This window comes from Sturnira hondurensis, unplaced genomic scaffold (assembly GCF_014824575.4).
Source record: "Sturnira hondurensis isolate 20B ecotype Veracruz unplaced genomic scaffold, ASM1482457v3 Scaffold0000867, whole genome shotgun sequence".
In the NCBI taxonomy this organism is placed as follows: Eukaryota; Metazoa; Chordata; class Mammalia; order Chiroptera; family Phyllostomidae; genus Sturnira; species Sturnira hondurensis.
Genome location: NW_028073498.1, coordinates 3238491 through 3259154, shown reverse-complemented (window position 1 = coordinate 3259154; position 20664 = coordinate 3238491). Strand labels below are relative to the sequence as shown.

The 20664-nt window shown below is 47.4% G+C and overlaps 1 protein-coding gene and 1 long non-coding RNA gene across 4 annotated transcripts in view; one reads left to right on the top strand and one right to left on the bottom strand.

Annotated features, from left to right (window-relative positions):
• Nucleotides 1-1081: 1081 nt before the first annotated feature.
• Nucleotides 1082-20664, bottom strand: part of XPC (XPC complex subunit, DNA damage recognition and repair factor) — a 41383-nt gene continuing 21800 nt past the window's right edge. For 2 of the 3 annotated variants that reach the window (XM_037051339.1, XM_037051348.1), the window contains exons 8-16: nt 17127-17216; nt 15403-16293; nt 13602-13762; nt 10063-10144; nt 4563-4697; nt 4313-4482; nt 3711-3804; nt 3088-3177; nt 1082-2073 (exon numbers count right to left, since the gene is read on the bottom strand). In XM_037051339.1, coding sequence (XP_036907234.1) covers nt 1864-2073; nt 3088-3177; nt 3711-3804; nt 4313-4482; nt 4563-4697; nt 10063-10144; nt 13602-13762; nt 15403-16293; nt 17127-17216 — 1923 coding nt within the window. In that variant the 3' untranslated portion in view covers nt 1082-1863. Of the gene's footprint in view, nt 2074-3087; nt 3178-3710; nt 3805-4312; nt 4483-4562; nt 4698-10062; nt 10145-13601; nt 13763-15402; nt 16294-17126; nt 17217-20664 lie in introns of those variants that run through there. The other variant, XM_037051355.1, reaches the window with a different exon arrangement.
• On the top strand, nt 7771-19863 carry LOC118990671 (uncharacterized). Its single transcript, XR_005067283.1, has 3 exons — nt 7771-7879; nt 9642-9646; nt 19853-19863. It is a non-coding gene; the product is annotated as an uncharacterized LOC118990671 (long non-coding RNA).

Here is a 20664-nt window from a genome sequence, read left to right as displayed (position 1 = left end):
TCTTTCTGAAATTTCTATCTTAAAAGAATTGAGCTGTAAAATTTAGTAAAAGCTGTATGGATTTTAGATTTGGTTGTAAGTTGTTTTTAGTGGTTAAAATAGATTTTTTTTTTTAAAAAGGGCAACTCTATTTCTAGCATTTAGAAGTCCTAAATACCAAAGTCGACTGTTCTGGATGGAGTTAAAGTGAATGACTCACACTTCACCCATCCTCAGAATGTGTTACAAGAAAGACGGGGGATGGGAACCACCATCTAGTGTGGTGCGCACGGCATCCTCGGCGTTGGGTTGGCACAGACCTGAATTCCAACCCCAAGTCTCCCAAGTCCCCCACCCATTGGCTGTGTGATGTCGGGGACATCAATGCCCTCTCGAGCCAGTTTCCTCACCTGTAAAATTAGGACAGTGCCATTCTACTCATACCAGTCTCCTGTGAGGACTAACTGGGAGAAAGCCCACGAAACGCCAAACACATGTGACATTCTCATTCCTTTGGCCTCCTGTTCTGCAGTTGACTGCTGCTAACCGTCCACTAGGAAGCTAGCAATTTGTAGTGTGTTTTTTGCTACAAGATTTGAAGCAGGTGATAACTTTTCAAAACCTTGTATTTCTCAAAACCGAATGTTTTATATGACTTCCATAATGCCCCTAGGAGTTGACATCTGCCTGAAAAACAAGTTATTTCTGCAGAGACAGGGTGATGTTCAACTGAGCTCCCAGAGAACAAGTTGCTTATTTCTAGGAGAAGGGCTCTGGTGCAGGGAGAGTGAGGCACTGCAGTTTCCATGGCAACCCGTTTGTTTCTCAACAAGAGCGGTCCAGCCAGGTCCAGCCAGGCTTCTGCGCATGAGTCACACCCCAAGTGTTTTGTTTGTTTCCCTGGGATAAAACTGATTCATAATGGCTCCTGTTGATGATGAAACAGCATCTCCTTGATTAAACATAGGAAAAAAACCCCACGTGTGTGGTAAGTTCCCAGCCTATGTGAAAACAAAGTTTTTGATGAGGTCTCAACGTGTGTACAAATCAGTCATTGTGTTTTCTTGGCTGACAAAATCTGAAAGAAAATGTGCAGCTGAGCCTTTTTAGATAAATGCTTTATTTTTTTCTCAAAACGTTATTTCTCCTGAATATCTATAGTGCATAGAGCTTTATGACATTTATCCAGTTATGAATAGATTCTGTTTTAACAATGATCCACTTTTATTAGTATTTATTTCTGAGAACTTTGCATTTTTGATCTTCCTGATTTTGGTTCTTAATTCTAGTCTTCTGTCATCATCAAATGTAACTTTAAAAAGTAGGTCCCAACAATCCACAATCTGAGATGACCTGTGCTCGCCACACCATAAGGGGACAGCATTCAGCAGCATTAGTACACCTGACTGAGGGAAAACGAGTGGTCTGCAGAGAGAGGGTTTGGGGCCTGCAAGACAGGCAAGAGCACAGACGTCTGACATGAAGAATCTGCCTGGAAAGAAGCACTGGTGCATTCCTCATGGGCCATGGTCTGAGAATTTCTCAGTGGTTTCTGTAAAAAAAACTTACTCATTTCCAAAAGTGGGGAGAACCAAGTCTAGGTGCAGGAGGGTCTCTCCGGGGAAGGGTTCTGCAGCTCAAGGCATAGGGTATGGGAGCAGAAAGCTTTGAAGGCCTGCCCTATGGAGAGGTTATGACAAGGTCTGGGCCCAGACCAGACCTGCAGCCCCACCTCACCCTGACCTTCTGTCCCTCGGATCCTTGTCCGCCCCACACGATGCCCATCTGCCTTCTCAGCGGAGACGCTGCCAGCTCCAGGCCTGGGCATCCCCGGCAGCACGTGTGGGGCCTGTGGGGCCGAGCCTATCACGAGGCAGCCACCCATCATAGCCTCTCAAATGGGAACAGGTGGGAAGCCGCCGCCTTTTCCCTTCTGGTTTTCTTAGGGCACTTTGCCTTCTGCTCTTCCTTAGCCTCTCGGTTTTGGGGCCAGGAAGCAGCCAGGATCCTGGCCGTTTTTGCCTGAGAGCTGGTTCCTTCATCTTCATCGGAAGAGAGTCCACCTTCCACTTCGGGGGCAACTGCTGCCTCACTCTGGAGTGGTGATGACAGTGGAGGGAAAACACAGGCCACAGGTCAGTGACAAGATATGAGGAAGCACCATCCTGGGACAGTAACTGTCCCAGCAACGGCCTACCTGGAGGTGTGTGGCTCTGGCAGGACAAGGACACTGCGTGGGGCTGGGGGAGAACCAAGGCCTGTCTTCTTGTTAGACTGGGGACTCACCCAAGCAGGTCCTGGTAACTTACGGGCTGAGGGGATGCCACGGTGTCTAGGCAGGAAACTGCCCTCCGGGAGTGTACAGTCAAATCTAGGGGATCACTGAGCCCAGTGCTTTGCACGCATTACTTCACTTCTGAACAAAGGTGACCAGTGCTCTGAGGAGCACTCCCTGGGCCTGGGCCGGCCGGGGCGGGGAGCTGGATGCAGAGGGTGAAGGAGCAGTCAGGCATGAAGCCAGGCGAAGGGGTCAATGAAGGGATATGGGGGAGGAGCAGGACAAGCATATTTTTTAAAAGCAAACAGGCACCACGTGGGATTGGAGAGGCGTGGTCACAGCTGCTTCCAGAGCACATTTCTGCTGTCTGACCCCATGCTGATCACGAGGCCTACGTGAAAAACTCGCGCCTGTGTCCACAGGCTGGCCTGCCAAATAGCAGGTGCTTCAGAATATTTCTGGCCTCAGGGATGATCACAGGCACCAGCCGGGAACAGCACAAGGCTAAGAACAGTGGGTCAAACACAGAAATACAGGAACTCATCTCTTCCTGTAGGGTTAGTGCCACAGCAGGCACTCACTTGGGCAGACAGAGGCAGAAAAGGGGGTGTTGGGGCAGGGCCGGGGACCAGAAGTGGCAGCTGAGGCTGACTCCAGGGATACCTTTGCCAACAAGTAAGGACACAGGGCCTGGGAGGCACAGGTCTGTGGCATTCAAAAATACAGCTGATGGACCTATGACGTATGTCCAGGCAGAACATGGGCCAGTGATTGCTGAGTCGCCCCCTCTCCACCCCAGGCTGTCCTCTTTACAAAGGACGCACACTGACCTTGTCCCCATAGCGAAGCTTCAGCCTCTCCCTGATGAGCAGCCCTTTAATCAGCAGCTTCCAGTTCCCAATGGCCCGCTTCTCCCTTTTCTGCAGCAAAAACAGGTTAAGCATAAAATGTTCAGTACTGCCATATTCAGGAAAAACGTCAAGGCAGAACCTGTGGACATACATATCTATATAAAATATTTTAGGTTTAAAAAAAGTTTAACTATACCAGTCTCAAGTTTTAAAATTGGAGTGACTTATAAGAGGCATGAAAGGCATCAAAGACAAAAGCCTCTTTGTAATTGTTTCCAACTCTGAAACTTGTAGGGGAAAAGGTTCTCCACACCTGGACCACAGGCAGTTCCTTTTAACAGAGGCAGGTGTCAGCAGCAGGGCTGTGATCCAGATAGCTGACAAGTAATAGATGCGGGCAGACAGTGGGTTCCAGGGTGTAGGCGGGGCCATTTTATCCAGTGCTGGCTCCCTGTGGTGCCTTCCATGCAGCCAGGGAGCCAGTAAGGGCCTCGGAGAACACGGACTCTCCTTTTACAGTCACCGCAAGTGAGGCATCTGTCCGCCCCGAGTGCCCGCTCTCCCCAGCCACTCTGCTTTTCCGCCCAGGCCAGCCTACTCACCTCCTTCTCCTTCTTTTCAATGAGTGCCTGCTCATTTTCCCAGGCTGCCAGGAGCACATCTTTGTATTCCTCGCAGACTACATACCCGTCAGTTCTGTGGGGATGCAACATGGGTGGTCTTCCTCGGGCCCGATTCCTGCTCTGGCCTCTCTTCCTCCCGTTGTGGAAGGACAGTGGGCTGCTCCCAAGCTCTGAAGGATTCCCTGTGTCAGCTGGCCCGCAGTCCTGGCCACAGCTGCTCAGATACTGCTCGTGCAGAAGGCAGGCCCATGGATGGACACTGGCACTGCCTATGGACTGGGATGAGCCCCTCCCCACCCCCACCACATGCAGGCAGATGCTGACCCCACAGGTCACCTGTGACCACCCCCAGAAAACAGTGTTTTAATCTAACATCATTAGATGCTGGCTTCACTGGTTTTTCTGCCTCTGGATGGAAGCCAGAGTAAAGGTGTCAAAAGTGTAAAAGGTAAAGTGTTAAGGCTCATTTTCCAAGTTCAGAGTAAACCTGGAAAATAAGACCCACTGGGCCCCAACTCCCACCAACCCCACATCAATTCCCCGCCCCTCCTTCCAGCCTCCATGGAAGACGCCTCACGCACACAGGATAGGAGTATCCCCGATGGAAATCGAAGCCAGTGATGGCCTGAGCACAGTCGATGCCCAGCTTACGAGCCACACGGTGCAGGTTGGGCAGATTCAGTTGGACACAGCCAACAGGCATCATGCTGGGCAGGAAGAGGTACACGTTCCCAAATTCATTCCGGGGGACCTGCGGAGGGTAGCATGCCAGGTCCGGCCAGCGGCAGAATAAAGCAGCCTGGTCCTAACCCCACTGAGCGCTGCCCTTACCTTTCCGCCCACAGCCACGGGTGGCTGGTACTCCTCCGTCTGCCACCTGCCAAACAGGCCCAGGTCATTTTGGTCCTGCAGCTGGGGCTCAGCGAGGCGGGCTCTCCGGGCCCGGTTGGAATAGCCTTTCACCATCTGCACCAGAGGGAGCAGCCAGGTTACAACAAGGCTCCTGAATGCTTACTGCACAGTGAGCACGGCAGGCCCTGTGCTCGGTGCTCGCACCTGTTACACAACAACCAGCAGACGAGCCTGAGATGGGCGTGCATTTCATTCCCTTCATGAATACTAGAGCTACTACCCCCAGCTACTGCCACTCTGCAGCTGACATCGACAGAGTGCCCACTGTCCCAGGCTTGGTTTTCAGTCTTCTCTATGCATTTAACATTTTGAGATCGCGGCTGATATTGAAACAGCAGGAAGCAAAACAACAGACAAGGAGAGATTACTGTTCTTTGTTCTAAACTTTCATCAGTGAAGGGGAAATTGACATTTGGAAACGATGTCACTTGAGATCCCATGGCCAGGTGAGCGACAGGGCCAGGGTTCCATTCCAGAAAACTAACTTTGCTATGTACCCTGGCAGTTCGAAACGCCGAGCACCCCCCTAGAGCTGTTTGACGGCCAGCACCGAATTCTCACTGGGGAGTGAGGGCGAAGGGAGTGGAGCACTGGCGACGAGGAAGAGGCGGTGGAACTTCTACGTGGAGCCGTGGCACAGGCGTGGGCTGCGGACTGGCTCCTGGGCCTAAGCTGCCTCTGGCGCAGGGGTTGGCAAACCCTTTCTGTAAAGGGTCACATACGGCCTGTTGCATACTCTTTATCTCTTTTTAAAATCCATTAAAAAATGGAAAAAGCATTCTGAGACTAAGGGCACCAGGAAAACAAGACCCAGGCTGGATGTGACTGTGAGCTGTACACTGCTGACCGCTGTTCCAGGGGCCATTTCTGCCATGGTCTCTGGGCACGCCACCTGTCACCCCTGTGGGGCTCAGTCCCTTTCTAAGGGAGCCCTTCATCCAGTGCCGTTCGGTAAAGACCCAATGAGCATCTACTACAGACTGCAGCACGACACCAGTCATGGGGGCAGTCTTGGTTTTTAAGGAGCACGGGCTCCTGCGGGGAGACAGAGAAGATTACAAGTCAGAGGGAAGAGTAAAGGGCCGAGTGGGGCCCAGAGGCAGGACCGGTCTGAACCTCTCGCCACCCTGAGAAGGGGAGAGGTTCAGACCGGCTGTTCAGAGAGGCCCCATCTCAGGCGAGTCTGAAAGGACAAGAGGGACTGATCAGGTGAAAAGGGCTGCAGCGAGAGGTGTTTGGGACTCTGAGTATGGGGACTGCAGAAGCTCTGGCGCGCAGGAGGACACGTGGGCACTGGAGCACCACAGGTCCTGTGACTGACACACGGAAGAGATGGGACTCTGGGTGGGGTGAGGTGGGCTACCCGGAAGGTGTCACATGCACTCTGTTTCAGAAAGATCCCACGATGGCAATACTGGAAATGAACCGAAGGGCTGCAGGTGGCTGTAATCCAAACAAGAGAAGATAAGGCACGAGCTGGGAGGTGTGACAGCAGGCTTCAGAACAAGAGGAGGACTTGAAATTTGGAATTATACCAGAACTGTGCTAATATAATAGCCACTACACATTTGAAATGTGCCTAATAGCAAATGAGATGCACTGCAAGTAAAATACTAGATTTCAAAGCCTTAATAAAAAGAAAAATATGTAAAATATCTTAACATTCCAAAATATTACATGCTGAAATGACAATATTTCAAAAATATATATTTTTAATATTTCAAATACATTTGAAAATATTTTTTAAAATTGTTTTATTGATTATGCTATTATAGTTGTCCTGATTTTTCCCTTTGCCCCTCTCCACCCAGCACCCTCTACTCCCTCAGGAAATACGCTATTGTTCATGTCCATGGGTCACAAGCGTAAGTTCTTTGGCTACTCCATTTTCTGTACTGTACTTTACATCCCCATGGCTATCCTGTAATATCCGGTTATACTTCTTAATCCCCTCACCTCTTCACCCTTCCCCCACACCCCCCTCCCATCTGGCAACCATCAAAAAGCTCTCTGTGTCCATGATTCTATCTGCTCTTGTTTGCTTAGTTTGTTTTTTAGATTCAACTGTTGAGAGATATGTATTTATTGCCATTTTATTGTTCATAGTTTTGCTCTTCCTCTTTTTCTTACAGTAAGTCTCATTAACATTTCGCATAATAACGGTTTGGTGATGATGAACTCCTTTAGAAGCTCTTTATCTGCCCTTTAATTCTAAATGATAGCTTTCCTAGGTAGAGCAATCTTGGCTGTAGGTCCTGGTTTGCATCACTTTGAATATTTCTTGCCAATTCCTTCTAGCCTACAAAGCTTCTTTTGAGAAATCAGCTGACAGTCTTATGGGAACTCCTCTGTAGGTAACTGCTTCTTCTCTTGCTGCTTTTAAGATCTTCTATAACCTCTGGCATTTTCATTATGATGTGTCTTGCAGTGGACCTCTTTGCATGCATCATAATTGGTACTATTTCCCAATTATGCCTATTTCCCTCACCAAATTAGGAAAGTTCTTTTACTAGATTTTGAAGTTTTTTCATACAGATTTCCAATTTCTTGCTCTTTCTCTTCTCTTTCTAGCACTCCTATAATGTAAATGTTGGACCTCTTGAAGTTATCCGAAAGGCTGCTTATATTATCCTCATGTTTTTTGGATTCTTTTTTGCTCTTGTTCCGATTCATTGTTTTTTGGTTCCTTATGTTTCAAATCATTGAACTGATTCTCAGCTTCATGCACTCTACAGCTGTTTGTTTCCCTGTAAATTGTTCTTTATTTCAATTAGTGAATCCTTTTCATGCTGCTGAGGTCCTCACTAATTTCCTTGAGCATCCTTATGATCAGTGTTTTGAACTTTGCATCTGATAGTTGCTTATCTCCATTTCATTTAGCTTTTTCTGGAGTTTTGGGCTGTCCTTTCATTTGGCCCATGTTTCTTTGTCTCCTCATTTTGGCAGCCTCCCTGTGTTTGTTTTTGTGTATTAGGTAGAACTGCTTTGATGCTGCCTTGGTAGCGTGGCCTAATGTAGTAGCTGACCTGTAGAGTCCAGGGACACAGCCGCCCCTATCACCCAAGCTGGGTACTTGAGGTGTGCCCTTTGTGTGGGCCGAGTACACCTTCCTCTTGAAGTTGAGCCTTGGTTGCTGTTGACAGGTTAATCGGAGGGATTTACCCAGGCCAGTCAGCTGCAAGGACTGGCTGTGACCACTGACCACTAAACTCTGCCCTCCATGAAGGATTAGCTGTGTATTGGCAAGCTGGTCGTGGTCTGATGTGGTCTGTAGCTGGTTCCCTGGCCCTGGAGTTTCCTATGTGGTGCAGAACAAGGTCAGCCCCCACCTACGTTTGGCCTGGGGCACCCTGCCTGAGTTATAAAGCAACCTGAGATGGCTGCTACTTATGCTGAGCTTAGAGATTCCCAGGGGAAGCCAAGCTGGCTGCTGCTAGTGCCAGGCCTGGGGCTCACTGAGGCCAGCTGTTGCTTGTTTGATAGGATTTAGGAAGTTGTGAAGCATGAACCAAGACCAACCATTGATACGGAAAAGCAGTTTGGGTGCAGCAGAGTCTCTGGGAATCTACAAGGTGGGTCAGTGTTAGCCAGCTTGATGGAGTCGCAGATATGGCACCAGTTTACCAACTCTATGGGGTGTTTAGAAAAGGGACACTGGCCTCTGTTGCCTGGATACCACACACTTCAGTTTCCCCCTGTATGCCACTGGTGCCTTTCAAGCTGCTACCCTGATAATACAGCTCTGAGGGAGTGAGTCTGAGCCGGTGAGTACATGTGTGGGTTCTTCAAGAGGTACTGCTTGGGGCTCCAGAAATTTCTTCCACTGACTCACTCCCCATTGATTTTTACAGCCAGAAGTTGTGGAGACTTATCTCCTTGGCACTGGAATCCTGGGCTGGTAGGCCTGGTGTGAGGCTGGGACTCCTCCTCCCGAGACATCCCTCCTGAATTTTTATCCACCACACCTGGGCACGGGATCAGCCCATTCTGCATCTGCGCCCCTCCTGTCAGTCTGGATGGATGTGGTTTCTTTAATTCTGCAGTTGTCAGACTTCCATTCAACTTGATTTTGTAGTTGTCCGACTTCCACTAGATTTCTGATGATTCTGAGTGATGGTTGTTCAACATTTTAGTTGTAATTTTGATCTATTTGAAAATATTTAAGCATTTTAGCCCTGGCTGGTGTAGCTCAGTGGATTGAGTGCAGGCCTGCAAACCAAAGGATCTCGGTTCGATTCCCAGTCAGGGCACATGCCTGGGTTGCAGGCCAGTTCCCAGCAAGGGACTCACGAGAGGCAACCACACATTGATATTTCTCTCCTGTCTTTCCCTTCCCCTCTAAAGATAAATAAATAAAATTATAAAAAAAGAAAATATTTAAGCATTTTAAAATTCTGCTTCTATTTTAAAAATTTTAATGTGGCTAGCAAAAAATTTAAATTTGTATTTCAACCAGACAGTGCCATTCCGAAATGAAGAGGCTCGTTATTGAACAGGAGCATGAAAGCAAGGTGAAGGTCTGTGGGGACCCTGGCGGCCAATCCTCCAGGTCCATGCAGGCAGCACAATGCACTCCAGCCTGCTTTTGGCACGGTCCGCTCCCAATGCCTGCAGCCCCTGCCCACCCAACTGAGGCCTCTCTACTCCCCGTCCCACCGTCTGACCATCCAAAGGGCTCCTTCTAGGATCTGACAAAAAAAGAACAGATGTGTCTCTGTGGCCGGCCACTGTCCCCCCTGGTTAAACAGGGCTGGCTGTCCCGTGACAAGCTGTTGTGGAACGGTACTGAATCATGTGTCTTGTGGGCAGCTGACCTGACTCAGCGCAGCGGTACAGTGGGGGAGAACAACACCGGAGCAGAGGCAGGGCCTGGGACTGTTGTCTGGGTGCTGCCAGTACCCTAACTGTAAGGCCTTGGACAAGTGGTTTCCCCTCTCTGAGTTCCCATGCTCTCATATGTAAAATAGGCATCATAAGGCTAACTCTATGGCTGGTGAGACTTGGTAAAGCATTTATGTGTGCAAAATGCATGGTAAGTTACCAAGTGGAAGGACGCTGATGACTGGTGACTGTGTCCACAGAGAGCAGAGCTTCAGCCTCTTAGAACTCAGTAACACAGCTCCTACCTACACAGCGCTTAAGCAACACCAGGAATCGAAGGGCTGCTTTTTGGCCTAGATTTCTGGCATGCTCTGGAATATCCATTTCTTACAAATTCCTTATTAAAGGCAGACAGTTATATGCGTTCCTCCTCCTCCAATCCTTCTCAAACTAGAAAAGGCAGACCTGGATTCCTATCCTGGGCACGTACTCAGCAACCCTTAGTCTCCACTTCTCTTCCCTGAGCTGTTCCACTCAGCCTTGGTCCTGAGCCTCCCCAATGCCCTCAGGGTCCCCCCAACCCCCCATCTCTAGTTACCTTGTAGGGCACTTCTCCAAGCCTCACCACTCTTCCTTGTTTCAGCCATGTGTCCCTGGAGTGCAGGACATGCACGCAATCCCTACCGGAGCCAACAGAGGGAGACAAAGGACAAATTTAGTTCACACCCTGCCTAGCCGCACAGTATGGAGAGGAACCCCAAGCACATGGGTGCTCATATAACCTCCCAGAAGGAAGAGCACAGCCTGGGTACTCTTCTGAGGCTCTGTCTGCCTCACACCCTGGGAACAGGCTCTGTTCCTGAGGAAACCAGGGAACCTGCCTCAGACAGTTAACTTGGATTTCCTGTCTTTGCAGGTGTGAGTCCACTCAGAAACCCTGACCTACATGGAGTTACTGTGTCTGTCCTGGGCTTCATGCCATACCCTCACCTCTCCCCTCACAGTGAGAGTCCCTCCGCAGCCTGCAGGGGAAGAGGAAAAAGTCACAGCAGTGCAGGCACAGATCCTTACCACCAAGCAAGTGCCTGCCCAGGTGTGGTCTGCTGCTAAATTTCGTGGGGTGTCCAGAGAAGGGGTGGTGAACCCAAAAGACTATATGCAAATTATAATTACACTAATAAATCACCATGGAATTAAGGTTCATGTTCAGGGAACGTCAAGTAATTCCTGGCACCCTGTGATTATGGAGAAAGATTCTCTAGCTTCACTCTCCTTCCAGGGCTAAGAGCTCTGCCCAGCCTTACAATTCTACTTGCACGCCCGTCTCTTCTTCAGGTTATGGCCCTGAACTCTCTCTGCCCAGAGAGCAGGGCTCCATGGAGCACGGGCACTAAATTTCCTTCTAGTGCAGAAACCAGGCCCTTCACCTGCCTGCCAGTCTGAAGCTGATGTTCAACATAATACCACAGCCTTGGGCGAACCACCCCTGTGCCACCTCCTAGTGGGGTGGTCCTGGACAAGTCACTTTCCCTCCCTAAGCCTCAGAACCATCCTCTGCACTCAGGGATAATGAGCTCTGTCCTTCTGCCTCGAGAGGTTGCTGGGAGGACCGGACTCTTTCCAGGTGCTGGAGCAGCACTTCTGTCCACAGCATCACTGCCCGAGCTGAGCACTCCAGCCACACTCCCACTGCAGGCCACACGCCTGATCGCCCAAACCAGAGATTATGTCCTGGGTGCCTGGGAGGAGGGGACATCCCCAGGAGAGCAGCAAGCCAGTGGACACACACCCCTCAGAGTAAATCTCAACCTCTAATCACTTCACACCCATTGGGATGGCTATTACCCGAAAATCAGAGAGCGAGTGCTGGTTAGATGTGGAGAAACGGAAACCCTTGTGCTCTGCTGGTAGAAGTATAAAGTGGTGCAGCTGCTGCCGGCAGCGGTACATCAGTTCTACACAGTGGAAAACACAGAATTACCTGCAACCCAGCAATTCTACTTGTGGGGCATATACCCCAAAGAACTGGGGGCGGGGTCTCAAAGAGATATTTATACTCCTGTGTTCATAGCAGCATTATTCCCAATGGCCAAGAAGAACAAGCAGTACCAGTGCCCACCATGGACGCTAATCACATAAGGACAAACACTGTGTGAGTCCACTTACATGAGGTCTCTAGAGCAGCCAAATTCACAGGGAGAGGGATGGTGGTTGCTGGGAGAGGGGGGAGGGAATTTTGGAGAGTTGGTGTTTAATGAACACAGAGTTTCATTTGGGAAGATGACAAAGTTCTGGAGATGGGTGGTGGCAATGGTTGCACAACAGTGACAGTGTACTTAATGCCACCGAACTGTACACATAAAAATAGTTAAATGGTAAATTTCATTACACGTTTTACTACATTAAAAAATGTTTGCCTCTCGTGCTTTCCCTCGTGACTGACCTGGTCCCTGTGAACCAGCCTTGCATTCCCTTCCCACCAGACTTCCTGTCTGCCAGCCACTTGAGGAAGCCTGCGCCTTTTCCTCTATCAAGGCGGCCTGGGCTCTGGAGGCTTTGACTGTGGGCCGCTGAGGCCCCTGACAGGCGTGATGCTTTCTGACGTGGACCAGCAAGTGCCAACAGAGCCCCTTGGCAAGGTGTCTAGCCTGACTCCTGCAGGACTGACATACAGAAAGTAGTCCCAGGTCACAGGACTCAAACCATCTATTCATGCGGACTTTCCTCTGTTTCCTTTTTTCTCCTTCTTTTCCCATTTCTTAAGAACATCTATTTTTTCATCTTGTATTTCAATGTTTTTTAAAAAGATCACTTTTTTATTAAAGAACTTATTTATTTATTTTTAGAGAGTGGGGAATAGAGGGAGAAAGGAGAAAAACATCAATGTGTGGTTGCCTCTTGCGTGCCCCTCACTGGGGAGCTGGCCTGCAACCCAGGCATGTGCCCTGACTGGGAATCAAACTGGTGACCCTTTGGTTCCCAGCCTGTGCTCAATCCATTGAGCTATACCAGCCAGGGCTAAAAAAGATCACTTTGGTTTTTTCTACTGCTATTTCTTTTTCTTTCTTTTTTTAAAAGAGATTTTATTTACTTATTTTTAGAGAGAAGGGAAGGGAGGGGGAAAGAGAGAGAAACATCATTATGTGGATGCCTCTCATGTGTCCCACACTGTGGGACCTGGCCTGCAACCCAGGCACGTGGCCTGACTGGGAATCAAACCAGCGACTCTTTGATTTGCAGACCAACACTCAATCCACTGAGCTACACCAGCCAGAGTTCTACTGCTATTTTTTAAAAGTTCTGCTTCTACTTTTATTTTTTCTTCACCTTAAATTTAAACATTTTTCAGTTTTAATTTTATATGTATTTTATATTCATTTTCTACTCTTATTTCCTTCACTCCTTCTTAATTTCTTTTTACTCTGGATAAAACATACACAACATAAAATATACCATCATAATTATTATCATTATTTTTAAATATTTTATTTATTTATCTTTAGAGAGGAAGGGAAGGAGAGGAGAGAAACATCAATGTATGGTTGCCTCTTGTGAGTACCCCACTGGGAACTGGCCTGCAACCCAGGCATGTGCCCTGACTGGGAATCGAACCGCGATCCTCTGGTTCGCAGGCCTGCACTCAATCCACTGAGCTACACCAGCCAGGGCCCATCATAATTATTTTTAAGTTCGGTGGCAGTGAGGACACTCCCTTTGTTGTATAACCATCCCCACCATCCATCTCCAAACAGGAGCTCTACTTTTTCATCTTCCCAAACAGAAGCTTTACACACATTAGAATACCCATTAACTTGAACTTTTATTGAATCTTTTCTTCTTTCCTTTTGTATGTTTTTAGCTTATATTTGAGGGGTGTGCTTATATTGTCCTATGGAAACCTTGTTTGTCCACTTTTTATATTTCCCCTACAACACCCCCACCCCACTTGTCTTTTAATCCTTGTTTTAATTTCTAAGCTTGACTCCCTCTACACATCACCCCACACAACAGCACACGTACACACAATAAAGCTCATTCCATATGACAAATGAGATGAATGCCATTACCAGCCCTTTGCTCCAGAAGAAGGCTGATAATCCCAGGCCACCAGGAAGCCCAGCAGACCACCACACGCACCTGGAGTAGACGGCTTCCCCGCGACAATATCCAATGATCGCGGCTGTCTCAGGATAGATGGCCTCGTATTTCAGGAGATGCCTCTTCAGGGCGTATAGCGGGTGGTTCTTATATGTGCCAATGACACAGGGCAAAGGCTGGTCCAGGTGCTTTGCCTGAAACTGGGAAGGCCAGAGAGACAGTGTTGAGCATGCATTTTAGAAGAGGAAGTGAGTTTTGAGGTGGGCAAACCTCAGACCAACTTGTTCAGGTAACAGACGGTGGAGCAGAGCTTTCATAAGCACCAAAAACTGTAACACTGTCCTGGCTGGTGTGGCTCAGTGGGTTCAGTGTGGGCCTGCGAACCAAAGGGTTTGATTCTCAGTCAAGGCACATGCCTGGGTTGCAGGCCAGGTCCCCAGTAGTAGGGTGTGAGAGGCAACCATACATTGATGTTTCTCTCTTTCTCCCTTCTTTCCTCTCTCTCTAAAAAATTAAAAAACAAACAAACAAAATACTGTAACACTGTCTTTGTAGCTCTGGTGTTAGGTAGGTTTTAGATAAATCAAAAGCTAAGAAAAATCAAGTATTTCTGTGGCTCATAGCAACTTTGCAAACTCTAACCTATTCCTCAGCCAGCCCTAGCAGATGAGCTTCCACTCTTTTAAGGAGCTTCACAGAAGAAAAGCAGTTTTCTTCAGGAAAGAGGCCTTATCTCAAAGTGACATCACTATTCTGCAATGCAGGTTTCCATGACAGCTCTCACAGGACAGCAAAATGAGTTGTTCACACCCTGTGACTGTTTTGAGTCCCCTATGATACATATTCTCTTAGCACTTCTTTGAGGAATCTGATTTTCCAGTGGACAATTCCACAGCTGTAATTCACATCCTACTCACCAAAGTCTCCTACCCTGCCCCTTAGCAGCTCTTGACACCCTCCAACCCATCAGTGAGGACCTGCTCTGTGGCACAGCCAGGAGTAGGCTGGACCCTGCACGGGGCTAGCTCCCAGGACGAAGACTTTATTTAGTTAGGCTGGTCACAAGGCCATCTGCACAATTCTCATTTCCTCGGCCATTTTTTAGTAACATGAACCGGGAACGGCCCCAGAGGAAACTCTCAGTACAGGAGAGAGGGCAGGAAACTCTCAGTTCATCCTGCACTACTACAGAAAATGCTAAATAAACCCACGCTCCACCCACCCTGAGGAACTGGGCTTAATTCTTCGGCAAATCTGGGCACATTCCCATGTGGAGATGCTGAGCTCCACCAACCCCACAGCTGCCATGCACAAGCAGCCCAGGCCTGCCTCCTGAAACCAGGTGATGACACTGTTCCATCTCAGTTTAGAAGCCGGCTCCCCAGTGGGCCTTCTCCACAGGCGGAAGGTATGTCCTCATCCCCAGTCCCTCCCTTCCCAGTGTGCGTGCTTGTATCAGTGCACTCGACTGGAAATGCGGAGGGGGGAGGGGAATGACTGCATTAATGAGTTTTTTCTTCTTTTACCCAGTATCACTTATATGACTTCATAAATATTTTAAAGCTCCAAATTTATAACTGGGCAATAACTAAAAGTGTACAGTCTTCAAAAAAACCAGACAGATCTGGGTTCAAATACCAAGTCAGTTAATGTCTTGGATCCTAAATCTTTAGCTGGTAAAATTAAAGCAGTAATAATCCCAGCTTTACAGTGTTAAAATAACTAATGAGATAAACACTAAAAATACCAAACACAGGCTGGGCATACATACAGTGCTCAAATATGGAAATAATATTAATAACTCAATGGGTCTTTGAGCCCGTGGCAGCCGAGGCCTTACCTCCAAGTCTTCTTTCTTTTCCCTTTCCACCAGTAGGCTCTGGTAGGGTCTCAAGGTTTCAGCCCACCACTTGGCATCAACTCGGCACTTGCGTGTCACTGTCATCCAGGCTGGGTCATACCTCTGGGTGACATCCCGGACCCAGCCATCATTGTCAATGCCCACAACGTAGGTCATGGGCTTGGTGGCGTACCTGTGACAGGTCAGAGCCTGGCCTACCACACCATGTACACAGTCCACACACACCCACTTTTCCTCCTGCTCACAGAACACCTCTAGCCACTGGTCCACACCAGCTGCGTTTTTTTGTTCTGTCCCCTCATCATTGCTGGACATTTTCTTGCTTTTCTTACTCTTCGTGCTCGAAGAGCTTGTGGATACTGCTGGAGAGCCAGGGTGCTTACGGAGGCTTCCATGGTGGGTCCTGGATTTACTTCTGGATCTTGCCTTTGTCCCTTGAGAGGCTGGAGCCCTCCTCTGCCTTGAAGGACCAGGCTCAGAATCCTCGTCAGATGGATGAGCTTCCCCACTGGACAGCTCGAAGTCGGAGGCACTGCTGGCCTTGTCACTCCCACTCTCCTCCTCTTTGTAAGACACCCGGGAGCCCACCCGCAGCTTCCGGCCATGAACGCGCCTCTGGGTCTCCTCCTCCTGTTCCTCTGCCTGGCCCTCTTCCTGCCCAGAGGAGGGGGGCTCTCTCCGCTTCTTCCTCACGGCAGCTGCCACGCCCCTCTTCCCTCGGGCACTTGCACTGCTAGTGTCCTTAGAAGAAGTGCTCTTTTCTGTGGTTCCTCTGCTGGTCTTCGGTTTGGTTGGGTTTTCTGAAACTAGGCTGGGAGTTTCTGAGGGGCCTGCAGGGCCTTCTGTGGATCTCTCTTTAGGTTTCTTTCCCTTAAACAGAACAGAAATTTTGCTTTTTCTTTTTTGCTAATGATGGGCTAGAGACCCTGTAACCCAGCAGGACTGAGTCACTGGCTAGAGAACCAGTGGACCCAAGATGTCCCAAGCTCAGACAGTGATCAACTGGCTATCCTGGGTAGCAGGAAAATATCTGCTAAAATCTACAGTACCTTTGATAAGGTAACAATATAATTCTCTTTACCCTCAAGTGTGGCACAGGGAAAGGAAAGAATGTGGGAACAGGCAAACCTGCATTTAAAGTTGTTTCTCATGTTATGAGTTAGGTAAATCATGTAACCTCTGAGCCTCAGCTTCCTTAGCAATGATAATCTTCACCTTGCACTTAATGCATTTTCAAACAAATACCAATGGACTTTAATTAAGTTATAGTATTAATACAGACATTATTAAAATCGATGTTTGGACCATCAAATTTAGGACAATGCCAACACCCTGGTGAGTACACTGTCCAGCCTCCTCCTTGGGTGACTATAGAATTCAGGGCCTTTCACCCATCATCATTGGCCACACTGCTAGTGAGGACAGGCACCACCCCACTGTTTGACAGGGCAGAAACCACAGCACCGAGGAGCCAGACCTCGCACAGGCCCTTCTGCACATGCAGAGGTCAGGCTGCTAGAGAATCCACTCACGTGCCCGACCCGCCAACACAGGGTATGTGCAAAGCAGGCTCAAAGGAACCCATGATCTATTTTATACCGACCCTTAAAAATAGTCTAATGACCAATTTTTTTTTAAGTCTGATAACTTCTCACTTCTCCCTGACCAACTACCTTTTTCTCTGGAAGCCCCAAGAACCTCACCCTGGCTGCTGAGGACTTCAGAGGAATTGGCTGGAGAGACAATACCAGTCGGGTTGGGAGCTGTAGGGCCCGGAGAATCAGTAACAGTATCTATAATGAAAAAGGGTTACACATTTATTCCAGGAGAAGGAGTAAGGGTTTAATTAAATGTTGCTTATTGTGGTGCTTATTTCTAACAGGGAAAAGTTAGATACAACCAAGCTGTCGAATAATAAGAGTCTGGAATACTGGACACTATTAAAAATGATGCAGCAGACTTCTATCTTTGTAGAAAAATGGGAAAATGTTTGCCATCTATTAAAGTAAAAGAGAAGTTTTTTAAAAAAAAAGATTTCATTTCTTAAAGGGGAAGAGAGGGAGAAAGACAGGGAGAGAAACATCTACACACAATTGCTTCTCACACGTCCCCTACTGGGGACCTGGCCCGCAACCCAGGCATGTGCCCTAACTGGGAATCAAACCAGCAACTCTTTGGTTCGCAGGCCAGCACTCAGTCCACTGAGCCACACCAGCCAGGGTGAGAAGTTTGTTTTTAATGTGCAATGTTAATTTTTGTAAGAAAAAAATGTATAAACATAGGTGTGTATTTGGAAAAGGATATGTATATTAGGTTATGGCTGTTTATATGTAGTGTTTTTCTCAGCTTACCTTTCTGTACCCAACATATGTTATGTCTGTGATTAAAATAATAAAATATCACTTTGACAAAAAAATATATAAAACACATTACCATCAGATGACCAAAGTCTATTTCCTACATTCTATTTTCCCCACAATGAATCTTTCAACTAGAGGCTACATTTCTTTTTTTTAAAGATCTTTTTCATATATACTTTATTATTTTTTTAAAAGATTTAATTTATTTACTTTTAGAGAGAGAGGAAGGGAGGGGAAAAAGAGAGGGAGAGAAACATCAATGTGTGGTTGCCACACCGCGCCCTCTGCTGGGGACCTGGCCACGACCCAGGCATGTGCCCTGACTGGGAATGGAACCAGCAATCCTTTGGTTTTTAGGTCAGTGCTCAGTCCACTGAGCCACACCAGCCAGGGCAGAGGCTGCATTTCTAAACATGCTGCTAACCTGTAAGGATGGGAGCCTCCTCCAGGGAATTAACTTCCAACACAGCAACAGTGATAAAGCACCTGAGCAAGATCTTCCTACACAGATCTCAGGCTCCCAACATTTCTCAGGCCTACTGAGAAAGCCAGAGGTGAAAAGGAGAAATAAAAAAAGGGAGGTTTTCTGTGGAAAGCCACATTATATTGAAAAAAATAATTGCCCTGATTGGCATGGCTCAGTGGGTTGGGTGCTGTTCCAAAAAGTGAAATTGCCAGTCTGATTCCTGGTTAGGGCACCCGCCTGGGTTGCAGGCCAAGTCACCGGTTGGGGTGTTAGAGGCAACTGATCAGTGTTTCTGTCCCTCTCTTTCTCCATCCCTTCCCTTCTCTCTAAAAATAAATAAATAAAATCTTTAAAAAAAGAAAAACTTACTTTTGCCTTGCTTTTTCTGGAGGTAAGAACTGGGGAAACATCAAAGACCCAAACTGAGAGACAAGCTGCAACACTCCTAAGCAGCACTCTCCCAAACCATCAAGGTAGTGAGGGACAGGGGAAGACTGAGAAACTGTGACAGACTGGATGAGACTGAGGACACAGGATGACGAAATGGTACATAGCACCTTGGGTTACACCCTGGGACAGAAAGAGGGCACTAGTGAAAAACCTTGAAAAATCCAAATAATAGCTACAGTTCAGTTGACAATGTACTATCAATTAGTTGGTATAGTTATTAACGTACCAATAATAATTGCTTAGCTTCTTTGTGTACAGCATGGCACAGAAGCACATACATTATCCAAAAATCTGGATAACTGAGTACTTACCTAGATTTCACTGAGTGTTCACTGGAGCATTCAACTGAGTGACTTCTCTACACCTAGATTTCTCCATCTGTAATAACCTGTCACGTCTTCCTCACAGTATTACAAATAAGATCACGTATGTGACACCATCCAGAAGCAATCCAGCGCTACTCAAATACGCATGGTCATCACCTTTAATAAGTAACCTGCCAGTGTACATTGGTGCCAAGAGAAAAACAATTAAGTTGCAAAGCCATGTGATTCCTATACAGAAAATAAGATAAATGGATGAAATGGACAAATCCTAAAGATATTGAAATGACCAAAACTAACTAAAAAAAAAAGAAAATCTGAATATAACTTTAACAAGAAATTGGGACAGAGATCAAAAACCTCCCCATCAAAAAAAGTCTAGGACCGGAAGAGTACTACCAAATATTAAAAGAAGATTTAACAAGAATCCTTCTCAAACTCCTCCAAAAAATAGAAGAAGGAAAACTTCCCAACTCATTCTGTGAGGCCAACATTACCCTGATATGAAAGCCAGATACCACAAGAAAACTACAGACCAATACCCTTTATGAATACAGACTAGAATCCTCAACAAAATACTTAGCAAGCCAAAACCAGTAACATTAAAATTGGACTTCCAGCCAAGATGGAGGTAGACACACTGTGCCTCCTCCTCCCACAACCAAAAAAAGGACAACAACAATTTAAAAACAAAAAACAACCAGAACTGACAGAAAATTGAACTGTAAGGAAGTCTGACAACCAAGAAGTTAAAGAAGAAAATCCAGACCGGTGGGGGTGCAGAGACAGGGAGCCAGGCGAGGGGACTTTAGGCAAGGTGTTGGCTGGAGGATCAGGGTGGGCAAGGCTGCAGCTAGCGGACCCAGTGAGGCAGTGGCTGGTGGAGCAGGTGGTCCCACATTCAAGTGCAGATAAACTGGGAGGAATGACTGAGGAGCAAGACAGAACAACCCAGGATCCTAGCACAGAGAAACAAGCCTCAAACCTCTGATTGAAAACACATGCGGCGGTTGAGGCGGCAGCAGGAGAAACTTCTAGCCTCATAGGAGAGTTAACTGGAGGGACTCATAGGGTCCTAGAACGTACACAAACCCACCTACCTGGGAGTCGGCACCAGAAGAACCCATTTGCTTGTGGGAAGCAGGGGAAGTGACAGAAAGCCAGCTGAGAGCAGAGCAAGTCCCATTGTTCCCTCTCAGCCCCCTTCCCCACATATAGCAACGTGGGTTGCCCCACGCTGGTGAACACCTAAGGCTCTGCCTCTTATCGCTGAGACAAAACAATGGTCCAAATAAAAAAATAGATCAAAGCTCCAGAAAAAAATACAACTAAGCGATGAAGAGATAGCCAACCTATCAGATGCACAGTTCAAAACACTAGTAATTAGGATGCTCACAGAACTGGTTGAATATGGTCGCAAATTAAATGAAAAACTGAAGGCTATGCTAAGTGAAATAAAGGATAATGTACAAGGAACCAACTGTGACAGGAAGGAAATTGGGACTCAAATTAATGGTGTGGACCAGAAGGAAGAAACATTTAACCAGAAAAGAATGAAGAAACAAGAATTCAAAAAAAAGAAGGAGAGGCTTAGGAACCTCTGGGACATCTTTAAATATTCCAACATCTGAATCATTGGGGT